Source organism: Dromiciops gliroides, chromosome 2 (genome assembly GCF_019393635.1).
Source record: "Dromiciops gliroides isolate mDroGli1 chromosome 2, mDroGli1.pri, whole genome shotgun sequence".
NCBI classification, from domain to species: domain Eukaryota; kingdom Metazoa; phylum Chordata; class Mammalia; order Microbiotheria; family Microbiotheriidae; genus Dromiciops; species Dromiciops gliroides.
Genome location: NC_057862.1, coordinates 246,553,653 through 246,577,201, shown reverse-complemented (window position 1 = coordinate 246,577,201; position 23,549 = coordinate 246,553,653). Strand labels below are relative to the sequence as shown.

Below are 23,549 nucleotides of genomic sequence, written 5' to 3'. Positions count from 1 at the left end.
AAGCTGGGGCTAGTAAAGAAAGGTAAGATCAACACCAACAAAATTTTTTTTAAAAAAGTGCTAGCTGCAGAAGGGAGGTGGTACAGAGGGAATGCCTTCCTAGAAATGCTCTTGCTCTGGAACCATACAGAACCCAGATTTATCTTGGGTTTGGCCTGACCCTAAATAGAAGTAGTCGGGTTTCTTTCTATTTCTCTGGCTTATTGGCCCCTCCCTGGAGTTCTAGGGAAAATCTCATCAATAAAAATTAGGTATGGCTCCTGTCTAGTAACTCTTCCAAAAGGAATCAAAAGGCATGTAAGTATACAAAAAGGGCATCTAGGTGGCACAGTGGATAGAGTGCTGAGCCCTAGAGTCAGGAAAACTCATCTTCCTGAGTTCAAATCTGGCCTCAGACATCTAATAGCTGTGTGACCCTGGGTAAAACACTTAACCCTGCTTGCCTCAGTTTTCTCATCTGTAAAATGATCTAGAGAAGGAAATAGCAAAGCACTCTACTATCTTTGCCAAGAAAACCACAAATGGCATCATAAACAGTGGGGAATGACTGAAAAACTACTCAATGACATTGTACAAAGAAGGCATTGGGGATAGAACAGTTATTTCCTCCATCACAAAAGAAATGCTTAAAATATAAAACACTCAGAAGTAAGCATTCACAAAGACTAAGCATAAAACAATAACCCATCACTATCATTAAGATCTTCCCCAAAGCTTTTCACTTTCACACACTGCCTCAGTTAGCTCACCCTGATGAGTCCATGTCTACTTCTGACTCCATGGGACTAATGAAGAGACATTTTTCTATCTGCACAACTTGAAAGTCCAGATTTCCTGACCAGGAAGGCATGACTTTCATGTTGCGGTATTCTCTTGTCAGTTTCTCCTAGCAGTGTTTTGTTTTTTCCTTTGACAAATGATATAGTTTAAGGAAGCATCTCTTACTCAGTAAGCCAGAAAGTCCCAAACTTTTGATCTCAAAAAAGGCTAGAAACATCCATTTCTCAGGATCAGTTATCCTCATGGAAAGAAACAAAAAGAAGAGGCAGCCAGGCAGGGGTTTGAGGTCTCACGCTTGCTTAGAATAGCCACATGTTTTCATTGCCATTGCATAAGGGGTATGAAAGGAAGGGGAGAAATCCCTTCCTTTCCCCAGAAGTACAAGGGAGAGTTGACAGAATACCAAGTGATGTGCCTGAAAGAGAGGAAGAGCTAGATATGCATAGTTTTTCTCTTTAGTCCATTTAAAAATTCAATTTTATTTTTTAAAATTGTCAAGCATTAATTTTTTTATTCCTTCCATTGGAAAAAAAAGAAAAACAAAACATAACAAATGAGCATAGTCAATTCATTCTTCAATATATTTTTTAAAGTCTACAAGATTCTTTACTTTTACAATATAGTATAATTTATAGTATAAATTGTTTTTGGGCGTGGTTCTGTTTACTTCATTCTGCATCAGTTAGACTAGTCTTTCTATATCTCTTTTCCTATTTTTTTGCAGTACAATAGCATTCCATTGTATTAATATGCCACAGTTTGTTGTTATTCTTCAACTGATGGATATACTCTTAGTGTTTAGGTTTTTGCCACCACAAAACGAACTGCTATAATTTTTTTTGCATACAGAGAAATTTTTCTTCTTTCTTTGATTTCTTTTGGTTATAGCCTTATGAGTACTTTAGCTGTATTAAAAGGCATACACAGGATAGAGCACCGGCCCTGGAGTCAGGAGGACCTGAGTTCAAATCCGGTCTCAGACACTTAACAATTACTAGTTGTGTGACCCTAGGCAAGTCACTTAACCCCAATTACCTCACCAAATAAACCAAACCAAAACAAACAAAAAAAGGCATACACAGTTTAGTATTTTGATCACAGTTCTGAAATTTTTTTTGTAATGTCTGTACCAATTCACAGAAATTAATGGCTTAATTTTTCCAATTCTATCAGTGAGAGGTAGAACCTCAGAATTGCTTTAATTTGCATTTCTGCAATAACCAGTGATGGGGGGGGTATTTTTATATGGCTATAAATAGCTTGGATTTCTTCACTTAACAACTTCTGGTTTATATACTTTTATCCCCAATTTTTCGATGTCATACCATTAATGGGGCTTTTATTCTCATAATTTTGAATTAGTTTCTTATATACCTTGGAAATGTGACCTTAATCAGAGAAACTTTCTGCAGATTTCTTCCCAGTTAACTTCTTTTCTCCCAATCTTAGCTGCATTGGATTTGCCTGTTGGAAAACTTTTACATTTTACTTGGAGGTTTTTTGGAGCGATGGTGTCATGAGTTCTGAGAGCTTTCTGTCTTTTCTCTACCATCGTGGCTTCACCCCGAAAAATGAACTTTTAAATTTTACATTAAGAAAATTACCCATTTCATCTTCTTTGATTCTTTGATTTGTAATGCACTCTTCCTTGTCCCTTTAATTTGTTTATTAAGTGTCTTTTTACATATCTAGGCCACATGTACATTTGGAGATTTTTTTTGTTATGTGGTGTGAGGTTTTAGTCTAACCTTAATTTCTGTGAGACTGCTTTCAAATTTTTGTCTATTAGTGAATCTTTACATGATTATCTAAGGTCTTCAGGCTCATCAAACATGAGGCTACTAGGTACATTTGCTTCTGTGGGTCGTTTCCTTGAGTGACCTATTTATAACACCAAATTGTTTCAATGATTATTATTTTATAATATAGTTTGAGATCTGGTACTTCTAAGACCCCCTTCTTTCCCATTTTTTTTGCATTATTTCCTTTGAGATTCTTTATCTTTTTGTTCTTTCAAATAGATTTGGTTATTTTATTTTATTTTATTTTTTGGTGAGGCAATTGGGGTTAAGTGACTTCCCCAGGGTCACACAGCTAGTAAGTGTTAAGTGTCTGAGGTCAGATTTGAACTCAGGTCCTCCTGAATTCAGGGCAGGTTCTCTATCCAGTATGCCACCTAGTTGCCCAAATTTGGTTGTTTTTTCTAGCTCTATAAAGCAATACTTTGGTAATTCAGTTGGTATGACACTGAATAAGTTAATTTTGGTAGTATTGTCATGTTCTCATATTAGCTTGGTCTTTCCATTAACAATTAATATTTCTCCAATTATTTATCATAAACAGAATTTTGTAGATGTATTAATATAATTCCTTATCTTGGTAGGTAAATCCAAAATATTATATAGTTTTTTATATTATGTAGTTATTTTAAGTAGAATTTATCTTTCTATCTCTGGGTTTCATTGACAATATAAAAATGCTGATGAATTATGTGGATTGATTTTATATCCTACAACTTTGCTGAAGTTATATATTATTTCTTTTCTTTTCTTTTCTTTTTTTTGGTGGGGTAATGAGGGTTAAGTGACTTGCCCAGGGTCACATAGCTAGTAAGTGTCAAGTGTTTGAGGCCAGATCTGAACTCAGGTCCTCCTGAATCCAGGGCTGGTGCTTTATCCACTGAGCCACCTAGCTGCCCCGATGTTATATATCATTTCAAATAACTTTTAGTTTATTCTCATGGGTTCTCTAAGTACACCATCATATCATTTGCAAAAGTGATAATTTTTCTTCCTCTTTCCCTCGGCTTATTCTCTCAATTTCTTTTTCTTGCCTTATTGCTATAGCTAGCATTTCTAGTACGAGGCAGCTAGATAGAGTACTGGGCCTGGAGTCAGGAAGAACTGAGTTCAAATTTAGCCTCAGACACTTACTAGTTGTGTAACTGTGGCTAGTCACTTCATATATGCTCGCCTTAATGCACTGGGGAAAGAAATGGCAAACTACTCCATTAATTTTGCCAAGAAAACCCTATAGACAGAATGGGCCATGGTGTGACAAAGAGTTGGAAATGAGAGAACAACAAAGCATTTCTTATACTAGATCAAGTAGTAGTTGTGATAGTGGACATCTTTGCTTTATTCCTGACTTTACTGGAAAAGACTCCATAGTTTAGTCCTCTCCTTTTACAGATATGGAAACTGATTCTCAGCAAAATGAAGTTAATTTCATAGGCTATTTAAAGGAATCCTATGATAAAACTTTAAAACATAATTACATTTGTCATTTGCAAAACTGAATTTTTCAAAAATTGAATTTGGTTAAAGTTGATGTAAAACTGTAAGAAAAAGTAGTTAGCCTCAATTACATTTGAATAATCATAAATTAAATTCATTAGAATTATTTCCCTATTCCAATAAATAGAGAAGATCTTTACCTAGGAACTCATTTCAGAGTTTGAAAAATCCAAACAACTTTTATTACAGAAGTTAGAGTGTGTGGAAGTAATTACAAAATATAATTTTATAGGATCATATATTTACAGTAGAAAAGGATCTTAGCAAAAAGGAAGCAAAATTATCACTTTTGCAGATGTTATGATGGTGTACTTAGAGAACCCATGAAAATAAATGAAATATTTTTTGAAAAAATGAACTTCAGCAAATTTGTAGATACAAAATAAATTCTCATAATTCATCAGCATTTTTGCATTTGTCAATGAAATCCAGTGATAGAGAAATTCTATTGAAAATAGCTACAGAATATATAAAATATTTGGAAGTTTATCTACCAAGATAAGAAATTATATTAATATACCTACAAAGTATAATTCTTTCATTGTATGGATTAGGAAATCAAGGCTTTGAGAGGTAGTGACTTGCCTAAGGTCACACTGCCCAAGGCAGTGATTCAAGCCCAAGCTGGGGTTTGGGGTATTATGACCCCCAGAATACTAAAAAGTCCGAATATTTTATTCCAAATCTAATACATTTTCCACTGCACCACACTGTATTGAAGTGTTACCTTTCATTGAGGGCAGGTTGGTGGCATGGTAGACAGAGTGGATAGGCTTGAAGTTAGGAAGACCTAAGTTTAAATCTGGTCTCAGTTACTTACTAGCTATGCAAGTCACTTAACTATGCTTGCCTCAGTTTTCTTATCTGCAAAATAAGCTGGAGAAGGAACTGCCAAACCACTCCAGTATCTTTGCCAAAAAAACCCCAAATGGGTTATGAAGAGTTGGACACAATTGAAAATGACAAAACATCTTTCACTGCCAAAAGGCAGTTAGTTGGCACCGTGCTACACAAAGTGCTGGGCCTGGAGTCAGGAAGATCTGAGTTCAAATTTGGCCTCAGACACTTACTAGCTGTGGGCCTTTGGGCTAGTCACTTAAACTCTCTTTACCTCAGTTTCCTTAACTGTAAAATCAGGATCATAATGGCACTTACCTCCCAGGGTTGTTATGAGGATCAAATGAGATAATATTTGTAAAGCTGTTAGTACAATGTCTGTCATATAAATGTTCTCTTCCCTGATTAATTTACTACTTTAGAATGTCATATTCTCTCCATTTTATCAAATTTATGTCTTAGATTATGATAATGTCTACTGGTACTTTCTGTTCCAAACACTCTATCAAAAGTAGGTAGAGTATTTTGTAATTTTCCTATGTTAATATTTATTTCCAGAGGAAAGTCTAAAAATTGTTACTTTTTTAGAAAGACTATTGAGTGTATTTAGATGCGAGAATATTAAAATCTGTTTGCAGTTTGTATAAATGATCACAGCAAAGTAAATTTATTTTTTATGTTATATATTTTTATAGCCAGAAAGAAAAGTAAGGAAACAATATGCAGACAGTGGCAATTGCTAATCGGTCATGAAAGTACATTAACATTTGGCAATAACAAGTCACAAAGATATATGAGGAGACATAGCTTGGTAATGATAATGTCTTTATAAAATGTGTATGTTCTTATTCTTCACAGTTACATTAATATATTTTTGCATGAGTAGAATTTTTTCAATTTCTTAGGTTAATGCCTTTATTAATATCTTATGGTTTAAGATATTAAATGAATATCATTAAACACATAATAGCTCTAATATAGCCAAAGTATTAGAATTTCCTGGGAGGCAGAGATTATTTCACTTTTATTTTTGTATTCCCAGTGTATAACCTAATGGTTAGGATATAGTAAGCACTTACTAAAAGCTTGTTGAATGGTTGATTACTTTTGTAGAGCTAAAAAAAACAAAGGAAAAATTAAATAAATATGATGAATTTTAAATTATAATATTGCGCCAATTCTTTAGTTTTTTTTTTAAATCAATTTTTTTTCTATTTGGTTTGCTCAGTAGTAATGAAGATAAGAGGTAATGAGTTAGTTTTTGGTCCAAGATATGATTTCATCCCCACTTTATATGCTTAAACAGATACTTAGCTAGATCACTGCATTAATCCAATCACTTAATTTTAGCTTCTTCTGCCCTCTATTTTCTTTCATATTTTCTAACTTTCTCAGGCAGCCTCTTCACTCCTCTAGATAAATGAAAAATGAAATACCTGGGAGGTAAGAAAGGGAATTAATTTCTCTTTGCATTTTCCCAAAGAATCCTTTAAATTCAGATTCTGATCAATATCCAATGCCAAAATCACAGCTGGAGAGTTAATACATTGCATAATCCAGCATTTGATTTTCAAGTATTTATATCCCCTTTCTTTATTCTTATTACATTTTTTTCTAACTACATACATTTTTTTTTGTGGGGCAATGAGGGTTAAGTGACTTGCCCAGGGTCACACAGCTTGTAAGTGTCAAGTGTCTGAGGCCAGATTTAAACTCAGGTCCTCCTGAATCTAGGGCCTGTACTTTAGTGACTATGCCACCTAGCTGCCCCACTACATACATTTTCACTGAAGGTTTATCATATACAAAGTTTTAAGGTGATATGTAAAGAAACTTTTCATTTACTGTAGAATATTTTTGATGACTAGGGCTAATTTGGGGGGCTAATCTGACTGAGGTGACTAATCTGGGGACTTTTGACTATTTGCCTATCTGACTGCTGTTAATTTAATGTGGGCCGTTTATAAAGTTCCACCACACTGCTCCCAAATTGATAAACTAAAGATTAAGACTCTTACCTAAATAATCAAAGCAGAGTTTATTTATGAGATACTATTTAAAATTAAGAACTTCTTTAATACAATAAGGGCTTTAGCCGCCTCTTGCCGCAGGGCACTCAGGTCCTTTATTCCAACTCCGAGCCCCTTTCACTTTGTAAATCCCCCTGCTTCTAACTTTCCTCTCCTTACTGCCACCGCTGAACCCCTATGTTTCTCTCTCACCGACCTTCTGTCTGTCTGCTCCGTCAGTCTGCCCTTCGGCCTCTCTTTTCTCTGCTCCTAGTCCTTCTCATCTTCTCCTGTGTCCTTGTAGCCCTCTGTCTGTCTTCTCCAACCTTTGCTGTCTGGTCAGCTGCCCTCTTGACCACTTCTCAGCCTCTCCAATCTCGTCAGCAGCCCCCAGTCCTCTTCTCAGCCTCCTGTCTCCTTGTCCGAACCCCAGATTCTACCCCCCAGGTCTATATATCTCTCTCTTTTTTCCACTCAAATCTCGGGGCTTCTTGCGCCCCCACAGACCAAGCTAATCTGCCAGCCAGGGCTGCGGCTGGTGGTTGGGGGGATGCTTGAGCATCCTGTGCCTCAGCACAGGCTATCTGGGATCTTTCAGATAGCTCCGCTCAGGTCAGAGGGAGCTGGGGGCTTTTTTCCCCCCAGCTGTCTGACCTTATCTCATACAGCCCACGGGGCTTTTTGGCTCAGCTGAAGCTGAGGGGGAGGGGCACCAGAACCTCCCATACAGAAGAGACCCTGAAGGCCTAAGGCTTTCTAATCTCAGCCTAAAGGTAGGGTCCCCAATCACATTACTGAAACTAAAAGAAACCAGAATTAAGTAGTGCATGTATGCATATGAAGTAGTATATATAGGCATGTTACAAATATGTACATATATGAATACAAACTATACACACAAATATATGTATGCATATGTATGTATGTATGTATGTGTATATGTGTGTATATATATATATATATATATATATATATATATATATATATATATATATATATATATATATATATATATATATACTCACACATACTCACTTTGAGGATAAGTAGGAGCTAAGAGGTATGGTTTTCCCCCCAATGATTTGTTAATGTAAAGTTTGATAAGCTTAAGAGGGTTTTATTTTTATTTTTTGGTTCGTTTGTTTTTTTTCCCTTCATCCTGAGGATACTTTCTGTGAAGTTGTAACTTGGACAAGATGATAATAAAATTAAAGTAGATGTAAAGAGGTCTCCCATGAAACTCCCAAACTTATGGAACTGGCTGTGACAGTTTTCTAAGCCAGTTCAAGGTGATAAGCAGGAGAAATAAATAAAAAGCAGGAAGAATGATTGATAACCTAACCCTCCATTCCCAGAGCTAGAAGATTTGTAGTGAGTGAGAAGAGAGGAAATAGCATCAAGTGCAGATGGCTTTCTCAAGCAGATTATAGTTATCCCGTCCACACTGGGACTTTCTCCATCATGGTTTTGATATATCTTGGGTAGGTATAAGAAATTAAATGGGAATTTTGGGTGAGTTTTGCAGAAGCTGTAGATGACACATGAAGGCGAGCAGATGATACAGATCCTATGACCAAATACTTAGCCCAAATTTTACAATAAGGAACTGTAAATATCCAATAAAATAAAAAGACAAAAAAATCAGACCTTTTTTTGGTATGAAGGGAGGACTAAAATTTTTTATGTGATGTGGAAGAGATAACTGTAGTTGAGAAGGGGAGGAAAGAATCACAATGTGGAGGAGATGGTTGGATCAATCAAGCAAGAGCATTTTAAGGATGCCAGAGAGATTAGTGTGTTTGTAGGAAGGAGAAAAAGAACCAGTAGATAAGAAGGTATTGAAGATTATAGAGAGAGTGGTGATGATATTGGGGCAATTTGTTAGAGGTGATGGGAATTAATGGGATGAAGGGTAGTTTTGTCAAGTAAAAGAGCCACTTTTCTTGTGAGCAGAGGTGAAGGAGGAGGTAGTGGGGAAAATGTCTAAATGATATGATATGAAGAGGAGGGGAGAAGATCTTGGTAAATAACCTTTTTTCCCACTGTATTATGAAATTAGGCCTTCAGCTGGCAGGAATGGGGAAGAGAGGAATGGTGTCATGGGAAGTTTGAGAAGAGATGAATAGGTTTGGTGGAATAGTTGTTGTGATGAGTGGAATAGAGAATCAATTAGGCAGATGTAAGAATACCTTCCTGTTGTGAGGGACCAGTTGAGATAATGTAACATAAATTTGTAGTGAATCTAAGCAACTCAGTTTCATTATTTTCTCCAGCTATGTTTGGCAGCACATGAATAGGAGTGAAGGAAGCAAATGGTGGATATAATTTCATTGACCTAACCTTCATTGTCTCAATTGTCTGTGGCTGACAGCAAACAAGAATATATAGTTGATGAAGTACTAAGAGAAGCTATATATGCCAAAAAGCAAGGAAGGGATAAGTAAGACTAAAGTTCCATGTGTCAGCAGAAACATTGCTGAGATAATGGCAGATGTTGGGCTATGCAGCCATATTGTGACTTATCCAGACATTGAATGTGAAAATAGTTGGTATTAGCCAAAACATATTACTCTATAGCTATGAAAACCCTACATTATGACTTTAGGCATATAAGTCAAGATGAATCCTAGAAATGGAAATAGGTTTTTATTGGTCTACAATGGCTGCAGATGTCACCAAGAACTGTGCAAGTTATTTTCGATACATGCAAAAGAAAGCTTGTCAATTCATGCTGGATCTTTGGAGAATTTAAGTACTAATAAATGCTTACAATTTAACTGTATTGACTTTTTAATCTCTGGAAGGTGTAAAAATATGTCATATTTTAATAATGACTGATCATTTCACCAAATATTCATGAACAAACCCAAACAGAAACAAGAAAGTCTCCACAGTTACTAAAATGTTATGTGAAAAGTATTTCTCAGCATATGGATTCTTTGCCAGAATCAGTTCTGATCAGGATAGAGACCTTGAGAACAAGCTACTCATGAGAATGATGACTTTGGCAGGTATTAAGAAGTCTAGAACTACACCTTATTATCCACAAGGAGACCCACAGCCTGAGTGTATCAACTGTATTCTGTTGATCTTGTGGTCTTTGAGCCATAACAAATTAACATGTTATTTCTAGTACATTGATACAATTTTACTGTGAATGATACTACATAAGCTTTACTTTAGCATACTTGTTAATGTTTGGACAAAACATGATTAGCTATTGACTTATGATTTGGAGCTTCATGAGAAGGAGATAATGCAACTCCTAATCACTTCTCAGTTGAGAGATAAATTGAAGAAGGTTGTTAGTTAGCCACAACTTCAGTCCAGAAGAGCTATGAGGAAAACAAAAGACAATATGATATAAGATTGAAGATCTTTAATAAGAAGACAGTTTCATTGAAAAATTTTACTATTCAAGGGAGTCAGAAATCATCCAGCCAATGGAAAACTAACTCATACCAAATTGAGAGATTGGGCAACTTGCCTGTTTATGGAATAGCATCATCAAGTGAAGGGAGCCCTGCAAAGATAATTCACTGCAACCACTTTTTGCCTTCAGGAAACTTAATTGGAATTTTCAGTGGGCAGATAGAAGAGAAGTAATGAACACTTACCTTGGTAGAATTGAATTAAAGGGACTGGCCACCAGCTTTGCAAAGACTGAACCAGATATGGGCTCTGAAAATGCTGTTCCAGTGAGGGAAACTTTCAGCAGTATTACTCTAAATTCAATTGAGAAAGGACAAGAATACTGAACTCAGAAGCAGCTCTTATTGCCTAGAGCAAATCATATTGTATAGACACAACCCACTGAATACAGAATTACTGATAGCCAACCTGATCCTGCTATGTTATAGTGATGATGATATATAGTGATGGTCCCATAGCATCTAATGGCTCAGGTATAGGCATAGAGAAGTCAGCATATGAAAGAGGAAGTAGACCCAATACGACCAGCCATTAGACTAACATGATACAGGTAAAGTTGAAGAAATAGTTGCATAAATATGTTGGAAACAATACTTGGAATTGCCCATGTGAAATGTTAAGTCCACATATTTATTGCTATATATGTTAATTACTGTGTGTTGTTATAATTACTTCATTATTTTGCTATATGTTAAATCACTCATATAGTTGTGTTGTTTGTAGTATAACAGTATCTGTTACCATGAAATCTTTTGTTCATTTTTATTTGCATATTTGCTTAACATTATGGTTATGCTCTTTTTATGGGCCCATTGATATTGTTATAACTAGCTATTTTTACTTTGTATTTATTTTAACTGCTTAGGATAATTTGCTTTGTACTATGTACACACTTTTTACTATGTATCTATATATTTTCCCCAAATTCCCATATTTACTGTGTCTTGCATGTAACAGACATTTTGTAACTATCAAATGATGCATTGTATAGGGATATTATGTATATATATTTATATTATTTATAACAGAACATGCTATATATACATATATATATATATATATATATATACATAATATATCACGTACTATTAATACTGTGACCTTTAAAATCTAGTGTATGGTCGACTTGTTTCTCCCCCCAGTATAGTGGAAGACCTAGCTAAGGTTTACTTATAAGCTAGAATCGTCAGCACCAGTTTTTGGCATTAAGCATTTATTAAAGAGTTGAGATAACACATGGAGTACAGAAAGAAAAGCCTATCTCTGTTAGGGTTCAGACTGGCCTCCTTCTTCTCCTTTCCTTTCTGCCACCAACCTGAGGTTCTGGAACCTAAAAAAAAGACCAGAGCCAAGAAGCCAGCCTCACTTCCTACTTCTTGTCCAGCTCCCCCAGAAGGGGAGGTCCTTCAAGCTGATTGGTTGATGGTAGTCTTGTGTTGATGTCATAGTCCACAGCCTCTGAGAACAACACCCCACTCAGGACCGGTCAGGTGTGGTCTCAATTTAATCAACCTTAAGTAGGTTCTCAGTCTCAGTCAGTCTCACCCAATTCAATCAATTCCAAATCAACCTTCAGGTGGGGCCCCTGGGCATCTGCCAAATCCCATTACTTTCTCACAATATATTTTATTTTAATTTCTTTTCAGTCATTATCTGTCCCTATTTCAGAGCAACCATAAGGATTTAGACACTTTCCTAGGATTCCATTGGATTCTGGTGTCATGAACTGTGGGAAAATGTTGGGAAGTGTCGGCACCTAGGCTACTTTCTCTAGCTCTTTCATCAGAGACACAGTGATGACTAAGCAGTGTGACTAGGGCTAGGGGCAAGGACCATGAGATGGTGTGATGATGATTAATGGATTTTCAGTGAGCCTGAGCCTGTTCCCCCTCCCCCATCCCCACACACCTCAGAGACATCTCCCATCCTGCAACTCCAATCCACAGAGGAAGCCACTGCATTAACTGATTAACTATTCTCTTTCCCCTTCCGTGCCCAACCCCTCACCCTAAAAAAGAAAGCCCTTGGTTAGTACTCTCTGCTTTCTCCCAGAAGGAAAGCCCTTGTAGTTAGAAATTCAATGAACTGTGCTGATAAGTACTCCTGCTCCCTTTCCCCATGCCCTTTCTGTTCATTCTTTTGCCACTGTTTAATCTAGTATTATACTGTTATTGTTGTTGTTGGATCAACTGTGGGGTTTTCTTGGCAAAGATACAAACGAAGGTTTGCTATTTCCTTTTCCAGTTTTTTTTTTTAAATTCAGAAAGGGATTAAGTGTCACACACCTAATAAGTGTCTGAAGTCAGATTTGAACTCTGGTCTTTCTGACTACAGGCCCAGCATTCTATCCACTAAACCATCTAGCTGCCCTGTAAAATATATTAGTGACTGCTAATATTTTGTGTGTGATGTTATCCATATTGCAGAGATTGGAGGGTGGGGTTAATTGGGTCTGCAAAAACAGAAGACCCATAAATAAGGAGGAGAAGAACTGTACTGTAATTGACTCACTTGGGGGGGTCTTGTTCCACTGGCACTCAATCCTATTACACAATGGGATTTTATCTATTAAACTTACAGTGTGTTCAGAACATTATGATTTTTTGGTGCTGCTGTTTAAGAGTTTAATCATTGACTTGGGTAGAGGATGGCATGCTCATCAAATGTGCTGATGACACAAAGCTGAGAGGGAAAGCTCACATGCTGGATGACGAAACCATGATACAAAGAGGTCTTGATATACCAGAATACTGGACTGAATTTAATATGAAATTGATAGAAAAAAAGTCTTTCACATGATTTCAAAAAATCAACTTCACAAAAACACAAAGGTTAAACAGAAGGGTTTTTTGGGATGAGGATCAGTTTTTTTTGAAGGAACATCAATTTAAATAAATGGCGATGTATGGCCTATAGAAGAGAAAACTCAGGGGACACATAATTGCTGCATTTAGGTATTTGAAGGTGTGTCATATGTCAAAAGGGAAGGAAACATTTCCCTAACAATTAGAACTATTTAAGAGCAGGATGTGCTGCCTAAGGAGATTGTGAGTTCTCTGGATATTGGAGATCATCAGGCAGAAACCTGAAGATCTTTTTTTTGGGGGGTGGGGGATATGGAGCAGTAGGGATTTCTTTTAAGTATAAGTTAGACTAGGTGGTTCCCTGAGGTTATTCCCAACTTTAAAATTTTGTGATTCCAACTTAAACCTGTGTGTAACAGGGTATTCCAAAGACTTTCATCTCTTCAGGAACTGGGGCCAGTGGGCTTCAGTGTTCCTGCCGAGGAAGTAGCTCAGGGCAGAGGTGCAGCCATATAAGAAGTCAGCCCATGGGCAACACTTTCTGAGTAAGTTTATCTCTTCCCTTTTGCCTTCTTTCTTTTATCTCCCTTTGCCCATTGTGGGTGGAGTGCTGAGAGAAAGTGATTCTACAGGGAAAACAGACTCTAGGCCTTCCATGGGGTTGAATGACAAAGGGCTTTGGGAATTGAAGTTCTTGGACTTCCAGAGATATAGCCTGAGCTTCTAGCTATAGTGATCAGGACCAGTATGTAGGAAAAAATGAGATCTGGACATCTAGCTGATATGCAAAGTGATGGTCAAGAATGCAGTAGGCTTTGCGGTCAAAGTAAATTCCAAAGCACTGGGGATTGCCTCTTATCATGAGTCGTGGAGATGAACTGTTCTCCTCATACTACTCTTGCCTTTCTGTTTAAACTCTGACATCCCAGACATGTTATTCCTTCTCCTGATGCTTCCTCAACCTCATTAAGCTGGGAGCCTTCGGGGGAAGGGTGTTTAGGTTTGGAAGAAGAAGTAGTCCACGAGAGGGGAGGCCATGACAGTTTCTATGAATTATTACTCTGTTTAATAAAAAATATGGCTGCATCAAATATTATTCCTTTTTTCCTGGAATCTTATGGATGCAGGGAAATCTTATAACTGGTAGCTGGAGAACAGGACATTTCCATTTGTGAGGTCAGAGTAAGCCACAGAGATTTCCATATTTTAATAATCCTGAATCATATTTCATACCATACCCTAGATTCATTCAGAACCACATAAGCAAGAGTTTCTCTTTGCTCACTTCTTTGAAATCCAGTTATTTGATGGGGCTGAGTCTGCCATTGCAAATCTTTTGCCCAGTGGTCCAAGGGGCCCTTGAACAGACCATTAGGCCGGTGACTCAGGTATGTCGCCATCTAGTGGGAAAAACTCCCCATTAGTAAAGTGACATTGTAAACTTATGGAAGGCAGGACACAGGCCAAGTGTGGGCTGTTATTTCAACTGCAGCACCTCTAGTCTCACCAGAGCACATGTAGCCTGAACCAAAGGTGGTTCAGATTTTAGCCCTTTGCAACATTTGGGATTGGGATCCTACTTAGCTAAATAAAAGGCACTCTGAATTTGTCAGTTGTACAAGCTCTGTTCCCCCCCCACCCCCCCAACCGTTTTGAATTTTCTCCCAGAGAAGCTGATATTCAGTCACTTAAGAGTCTTAGGAAAGAAACAGGGGTTCAGTCAGGAACTGGACATTTTCGTGATTCATTTTTTCTCAGTTTCTAAATAATAATAATAATAATAATAATAGTGGATGACATTGGATATTCTTAAATAGGATCTCCACCTTTGGGGGAAGCTGTGAGAATTTATCATTGCATGTGGAGCTCTCGTAGATTCTCAGGGTGGAAAATCATGGATAAATCCAAGATACAGCATTATTCTAAGCCATTGGAAATACTAGAGATGTTATCTACCCGAGTTTCACTTTACATAAATAGCTCCGAGGTCCCACAAAATAGGCTGAACTTGGGTTTCCAATTCGGTTCTCCCATCTTGCTCTAATCTGCCCCCTTTGTCCTCAGCTCCTTCCAGTTGTAGCAATCTTTTTGGACTGGAGGTCTCGCCTCTGGGATAGGAGACAAGCCTAGAGCTGCAAGCGGTTGAAAATGGAGAAGAAAGAGGACGAATGGGTTAATAATTAATGCTCCTGTCCAGGTATGTGCATATGTACACAGAAACACACTCTTCTCCACCACTCCCCTCCTCTTCCCTCATCCTTCCCTTGTTGCCTCTGCAGCTGAAGTCGTCGTCGGAGGTTCAGAGGAGGAGATTAAAGGACGAGTTGGAGTGGGAAACGGGGTGAGGGTAGAGGGAGGGAGCGCTGTTTGGAAAGAGGAGAGAGCCCTGTGGCTGGTGGGGAAGCCTGACAGGCTGACAGAAGCCAGCGAGAAGTGGGGGCTGCTGTTGCTACTGCAACTGCTGCTGCTGCTGCTGCTGCTGCTGCTGCTTTTGCTGTGATGCTGAGCCTGTCCTGCACGGGGCGGTGGAGTCAGAGCCCGAGCACCAGCTGCAGCATCGGCGGCGGCACCTGCATCACCTCCCGATCCTCGCGCCCATCCTCAGGGCTCTGTTCTCCCCTTTCCGTCCAGCACCTCCCGGGTGCAAGCGCCTGGAGTTCTCTATGGATGTCAAGGCAACTCCCAACGGGGTGGCCACCATCGAGGACAGGATCTTACGGATCACGGGCTATTACGGCTATTACCCGGGTTATTCCAGCCAAAAAAGTAAGATGCTCCCTGAGCGTGGTAGGTTTGTGGTGGTGGTGGTGATGGTGGTGGCGGAACTGGTGGCAGTATTTTGGGGAGACCGCGAAGGTTGCGAGACTGCCTTGGGGGTGGGGAGGGGACTACCTGGGCGACCTGCTGCTGTCGCTGGTACCTGGAGCTGATACAGACCAGTGGGCATCCAGGAAGCCGCCCCTACGAGGTCCGAGTCATCCAGGCCACTTTAGGCACGAAGTATCTTTCAGTGGCCCCAGTGCTAAGCCGGGAAAGAGATGGGGCAGGGACCGTTTGTACGAAATAGTTAGGAAACCGTCCCAGTCGTCGGGGGTGGGGGTGCAGTGGGGTGAAGGGAGGAGGGAGAACAGAGGAGTCCAGGAGGACCCTGACTAGCGCTCCCGAAGGGGCGGGAGCAATCTGCTCACTCTTTGCCCATCAACTGAGTCTTCTAACATGGCTGTTCCCTTTAGACAGGCAGTAGGGAACGAAGTTGAAGGGGTTTGGAAGAGTGGGATTAGGGGAGGATCGAGGTCAGTGCTTGAACCAAGAGTGGGGTTTTTTTTTTGTTTGTTTTTGTTTTTGTTGTTTGCTTCTTTTTTTCCTCTTGTGTGCTGATATGAAGAATCCCTACAGTCCCGCACAAGCGACTGTTTGTTCACTTAAAGGCTCGGGGTTAGCGGAAGGTTTGATCTTTTAAGCTATTTCTAGCGTGGTGTTATTCCTGGTTTAACGCCTTCTGTACTGTGATAATTCTGGGTAGAAAAAGCAACCCCTTGGGATCAGCGCAGAAAGGGCCATGGTTTATCTCTTCCAAATCCCCGAACCACGGTACAAGGGCTGAACAGAAGAAGCTGTCCAGTTCTCGTCTTCCTTTCCACTGAGAGCGAAATCACGTAGAGCTCTCTGATGCCATCGCATTTCTGGGGAGCGGTGGGGCACCTTTGATGCCTAACAGCGGTCGCTTCTGCAAAGGTATTCCCTCTGTCCAGGGAGGTGTCCAAAGGTACACGTTGTGATTAGTTCTGGCAAACGTTGAAGGGCCTCTTTCCCTGAATTGAGGGAGTTGCAGCAGATTCATTAACAAGAAGGTGGATTTTGTTTTTTTCAATAACTCATCATTGCTCTCTGGCAGCCTAAAGGAAGCATTTGATATTTTTGATATTCTTAATTGGAAGGTTTGGAGCTCCGGTGTTCAATTCTGAATAATATTTAAACAATCTTTTTTTTTTGGGGGGGGGGGACAAGTAATAGTTCCTTTAAAATTGGAAAGATAACACAATCATTCCACAAATATGAGAAAACAGGTTTTACACAGAAATTCCCCCCACCCCCACCCCCTGTCCCTTCCTTTGTTTCACAGTAATTATTCTTCAAGAGCCTTGCTCCTAGGACTGTCATTGCACTGGTATTTTCCAGTATGATCTTTTATTTTGTTTCAGGAAAGCCTTTTGATTTGGACCAAACCGTGTAGTAGCTGTTTTCGAATTTGAAGCTTAGATTATTCATTTTCCATGCAGAAGTAATTATATAGTGTTAGAATTTTCTGGAAAGAAAATAACACACTATGCAATGCTGTGGGAAAGTCTTTGTGTTAGAGCTTGAGGAAACTTTTGAATGCGTGTGTGTTTGCTTCTGGTGAAGGGTTCCTTTTTAACCCTAGAAACTGGAGTTGACACTAGTATTCTTTGTGGAAATTGTATGAGTTTATTTCTTGGAAATTTTAATTAGATACTGTGGGATTTTGGTAATTTAGAGAGTTGATCATTTCTTTTTGCTCTCTTTGGTTCTTAGGGATGTTTATTTTAACAACAGTATCTTTTCTAATGGAAAACAGAAGATAATGTAGGGAAAGTGACTTTTAAATTAGGACATTTAAATATGAAACTTTGTAACTTTTCTCATTATCAGTACACATTAAATTTGCATCACCATGCCAAAAATGGGGAATCAAGGAAAATATGTTAGTTGAAGCAAAAAATAGAAAGTAAGGGAAATGAAAAATACATTTAGACTGGTTATGGTTGATAGACATTTCAAACTAATTTAGAAGATATAGAGTCTGTACAGACTAGACAGAGAAACCCCAAAGAACACTTAGAATTAAGTAACAGAATTGTCATACACTCTTAGTTCTTCTGCAGAGGTGGAAAAAAGATTGCCTTTGAGCTCAGTGAGAGGCAGAAGGAGGAAAGAGTTGGAGAAGGGCCAGACAGTTGAGTACCATGAAATAATCCTGTCTTTAATGCAGGATTCTACTAGTAAACAAACAAATTGAAGCAAACCAGTGCAATTGATTCAGGCCAATTGATTCAGCTGTTACCAGGAATTGAGGAACAGATTTTGGAAGCCTGAGGCATGAAGGTGAACTACAGGAATGAATTATACATCACATTTGAAAGTAATGTGACGTTTTCCATCTTGTGATCAGTTCTCCTGAGGCATAAACTTTGGGAAGGTCTCAGAAGATCTGGAATAGATTACCTTTTGGAAGTGGATGGAGGCTTAGTTCTAGGGAAATGAACAAGTGGCCGGCTTGTCATTTCAGAATCATAGACTTTGAACTACAAGGAATCTTAGTCATTTAATCCAACCCCCTTATTTTACATACAAGGAAAATGAGATCCAGAAAAGTTAAATGACCTAAGTGGGTTCATATAGGAAGCAAGTCAGAGACATGATTCAGATCTGAGCCTTCTGGCTCCCAAGTCCAGCACTTACACTGTATCTTACTGCCTCTCCCATTGAGAGCACTGCACCATCTCCCAAATTCAACACAATCCAGTCTTTTATTCAATTCTAAGATCAGATCGTTTCTCCTTGTGCCTGTCCATAATGTGTGTTTTGTTGGACTAACAATGGACAGATTATAAACAAGGCAATATGCATTTTTCATCCACTTGTATTTATCTTTTTCCGTGTGAATTATTAGCCTGATGCTCTGGGTGGCTTTGTATCTCTGCTGTATTCCAGGGATTGATACATCAATTTAATGAATAAACAAAAACATCTGAAAGACCTTGGCACCTATGTTTAAGACATCCTAAAATGGTCTTGGGCAGCTAGGTGGTGCAGTGGATAGAGTGCTGGGTCTGGAGTCAGGAAGACTCCTCTTCGTGTGTTCAAATCTGGCCTCAGACACTTAACTAGCCATGTGACCTGGGAACAAATTACTTAACCATGTTTGCCTCAGCTTCCTCATCTGTAAAATGATCTGGAGAAAAACATGGCAAACCACTCCAATATCTTTGCCAAGAAAACCCTAATTGGAGTCATGGAGTCAGACACAACTGAACAAACCAGAGAATCATTGAAAAAAGGTATCCCTATTCTTGCATCTGTCAAAAAATCTTATTCATTCTTAACCTTGTTGGAGGAAGAACTTGAAGGTGGCATTTAGCTCTTTTAGATCAAATGCTCTATACTATGTGCATGGCCAATTAATGTATTGGAGAAAGATCTTTAATGCTCTTTGCTGTCATCATTGCTGATGCATCAGAAAGAAGCCTAAGAAGGCAATGATTTCTTTTGCCAGGTTGGCACTGGGAAAAAAAGTTCTATAGGATTATAGGTTGTAAGAGTCCCCTCTATTTTTTTTTTGTTTGTTTTTTGATGAGGCAATTGGGGTTAAGTGACTTGCCCAGGGTCACACAGCTAGTAAGTGTTAAGTGTCTGAGGCCGGATTTGAACTCAGGTACTCCTGACTCCAGGGCTGGTGCTCTATCCACTGTGCCACCTAGCTGCCCCTTGAGTCCCCTCTATTAACCTCTAGGTCATTTTCCTTGATTTAATCCTCTCTTGGCTGAAATGAAATTACTTTTAAAAAATTTCATTGATATCCTTTATTTTTACACATCTACATTTCTCAATATATCCTTTCTACTTCTCCCCCCAGAGAGACATTTTATTAAAAAAGAGAAAAAATAGTTAAGAAAAATTAGCCAAGATATTAAAAAAAATCTGATATCATAGCCCTCCATCTCTGCAAAGATGCCTCTTTCCTTAGTGACTTGCCTCCTGAAAACCATGATGAGAAACTGGGGTGCATGTTAGGACCTGTTAGGGGACTACTGGGATGATAGTAACTTGGTTACAGGGGATAAGCAGCTTCTTATTTATTTGGTGCCCACACTCCTTTCCAGGTCACCGTGACTTGGGCATATGGATTCTAGTCCCTTTGTAATTCTCCAGCTATGATGACTAAAGTCTTGAGATAATCTTCATATTGGTGATAAGAGGCAGTTGTTTCTGAAGTCCTTCAATTCTATATACAGAGACCTGGTTGGCTTAGGATTGCCAAGTAGGGTTGGAGCTTTAGGGGATACCTTGAGCTTAGGTAGAGCAGAAAGGCCCTTACTGCTCTATTTCTGGGTTTCATGGTATACCATTTGTTGTTGGGGATGTATTACCTTCTTAGTAATTTCATGATTCAGAAGCTTTGTAATGTGCTGCCTGGAATGTAGTGAACACTTAATAAATGCTTGTTGACTTTCTGACTGTCTGACTGACCTTGCAGGGCAGTAAGGGCAGTGATTTTGTGCCTCCCCCATCATCCCCCAAATTGCTTATTTGCAATAACAGCTATATTTGCCTTGATAGCCATAGCTGTCTTGTTTACTTGCTCAGATTTTGCCAATTGATTTGTTCATGCCTGGTCTTGTACCAAGCTCTAAAGTAGGGTCTAATTGCCACAAAACCCATGACTTTCTTTCACTGAATCCCTTGTGGACTCCCATTAGGGAACCAACTACAATGGAAATTTATTTTTATGGAGCCAAGTATGCACAATTTCCTATCTTAGTCACCTCAAAAAGGATAAAAGGTGGTTCCTATTTGAGACCTCTACCTGATTTAACTGGCTTTGGAGAACTAAGTCTTCTGTGATCTCCCTAAATACATGGAACTCTGCTATGAAGATCTTTTCTTGGCTCCATTTGACCATACCTCTGGCAACCATTGTTTAGTGATTCATCAGGTTACTGGTTCAACTTTATCTGCAACCACCCTAGTTCCTTGGTGATGAAAGCCTGCCTGTTCGCTGACTCCTCTGTGGAGGAGATCATGCTCTAGGCATTGTAATAGGATAAGCCCAAGGCTTTCTTAACATGGGTAACAGTTCCCATTTCTCATACTCACTCCCTCTCCTATTTTACCTTTTAGTCCCAATCTCAGTGGGATTTAGTACATTTTCCAGTGAAACCTTCAGGTTGGAGGTCATATTTCCTGCCAGTGACCTATAGGATCTTACTCTTAGTCTTACTCCCTGCCTCCTTTATCATCATCCTTTTTCATATGTGCTGTTACCAAGGTGATCCTCTACACACATGTCACAATCATTTGTTTTAAGAGTAACTTTAAATGAATAAGTTATTTTGACTATCATAAACACTCAAATTACCTTTAAAGGATCTATGAAAGAAGCTGTCTACATCCAGAGAAAGAACTGATAAATAAAAGTATGTATAGACAAATCATTTTTGTTTATATATGTATGTTTAGGCACATACACACATACACACATACATAAGCCTACACACAACATGGATACAAACATATAAACATACACACATGTACATGTATATAATGTATGCATATACTTATACATATATAAACATATATAATTTTGTTGTATATTTGACAGGAATAGCAAGTTGTTCATAGTGGATTTTCAGTTTCACGTGAAATCATCTTTTTTTTGCTAATAGTATAGCAAGCATAGTAGCTTGTTTTATTCCATAAATTAAAGATAAAATTTAATAATGAAAAAATATGAAGTCTGTCTCTGGTTGATGAATTTGTGGGGACAGTTTGCTTTCACTTTCCTTATGTTGGCAGTGTGGCTTGTCTAGGACCATTAACAATAACAAGGGAATGTGTGACCTGGCTCTTCCTTTATCTTCCCTGTCAATCTCTTCAGTATCCACTGAATTAACCCCTTCACATCAGTCTGTTCCTATTCTCTCTGTCCTGTTGAAAGCATTCTCCATATGCTACCATAAAGGCCTTTGCTAAAGGGTACTGGGTTAGTATATCTGGCTCTCTGATCACCTCATCCTCTCAATCTGTATCACCCTTCCCTCACTTTAATCACATTATGAGCCATGATGCTGTTTTAATCCAAATCCTAGCAATGACATAAAAATGTTGCAGGCTAGTTTGAGACTGGATCAAAATGAAACACTTATAGGCCATTCAACAGTTAGCAAAAGGAACTTACTTAATATTTTTTTTCAGGGCAATGAGGGTTGTGACTTGCCCAGAGTCACACAGCTAATAAGTGTCTGGGGTCAGATTTGAACTCAGGTCGTCCTGAATCCAGGGCAGGATGTGGTGACTCAAATGTCCTCCAAGTCTGGAGCGCCTTGAGAAATTGGCTACCTTTATGCCTGTAGGCAACCAGGAAGCTTTATCAAACAGCTCAACCCTTAGTTTCCTGTTGGGGACAGTTTTCTTGCCTTTTAGTGGAAAACAAACAACCCCCTAGTCTACCCTATATAACAAGGGCTTTGGGAGATATTGTTTCTACCTCAGGTGGATTCTTTATTTAAATGGCACCACTGGTGGTTACTCTAAGGAAAATTTGGAGTTGGCCACAATAAATCTTGGGTGGCTGGTGAAGACATATATTAAATTGTATTTCCCTGAGATCTTTGGATATGTAAATAAAATATGATGGGTGTCCTAAGGGAGAAGCATTTTTAGGTCATTTTCATGTCCCTTCAGAGAATTTAGTGACACCAAAGATAATTGACAATATCTAATTCCCCAGGCTGATAGTACACTTCTTCTTCTTCTTCTTCTTTTTTTTTGTGAGGCAATTGGGGTTAAGTAACTTGCCCGGGGTCACACAGCTAGTAAGTGTGTAAAGTGTCTGAGGCCGGATTTGAACTCAGGTCCTCTTGAATCCAGGGCCAGTGCTCTATCCACTGCGCCACCTAGCTGTCCCTGATAGTACACTTCTAAAGAAACTAGCTAGTTAATTGCATTTAGTAGACAAAATGAGAAATACTATACATTGGTGATTGTTGGGGTCAAGTAGAAAGGGGAAATGTTGTAAGAAAGTTGCCTTCTATGAGAGAATCAGGTAACTGTTTCCCTTCAGAATTTGAAAGCAGGCAATGTTAATTTTATAGTCATTTTTTTTGGGCGGGGCAATGAGGGTTAAGTGACTTACCCAGGGTCACACAGCTAGTAAGTGTCAAGTGTCTGAGGCTGGATTTGAACTCAGGTCCTCCTGAATCCAGGGCTGGTGCTTTATGCACTGTGCCACCTAGCTGCCCCCATATAGTCACTTTAAAGATATTATTCTAACTCCAGAATGTGCATCTGTGTCTTCTATTTAGTTCTTGTGATTCTCTCTTGCTTGAAAGAAAAGCCAGTCTTTTACTCAGAGAGTAGTGTAAAGTGGCTGCAGTCATAGGAAGAGAAATATATGGATTTTCTCTTCCATGAAGGTGGTTATTGCTCTTTCAAGGTACAACACATATATAATTCATGTGGATATTAGATGGAAGTAAATTGTGAATGACTCTCTCACCAGTGAAATGAATGCAGTAAATAATGCTCCTTCCATACTGTATTCTGGCTGTGCTTTGAGAATATATCTCATATATCTTTATAGATTTTGGGAG

At 38.8% G+C, this 23,549-nt stretch overlaps 1 protein-coding gene across 1 annotated transcript in view; it reads left to right on the top strand.

Moving 5' to 3' along the window:
• Positions 1-15,690: 15,690 nt before the first annotated feature.
• SLC35F4 (solute carrier family 35 member F4) overlaps positions 15,691-23,549 on the top strand; it is a 293,627-nt gene continuing 285,768 nt past the window's right edge. The window contains exon 1 of the mRNA XM_043985476.1: positions 15,691-15,924. Within this exon, the coding sequence (XP_043841411.1) occupies positions 15,822-15,924 (103 nt within the window). The 5' untranslated portion in view covers positions 15,691-15,821. The remainder of the gene's footprint in view (positions 15,925-23,549) is intronic.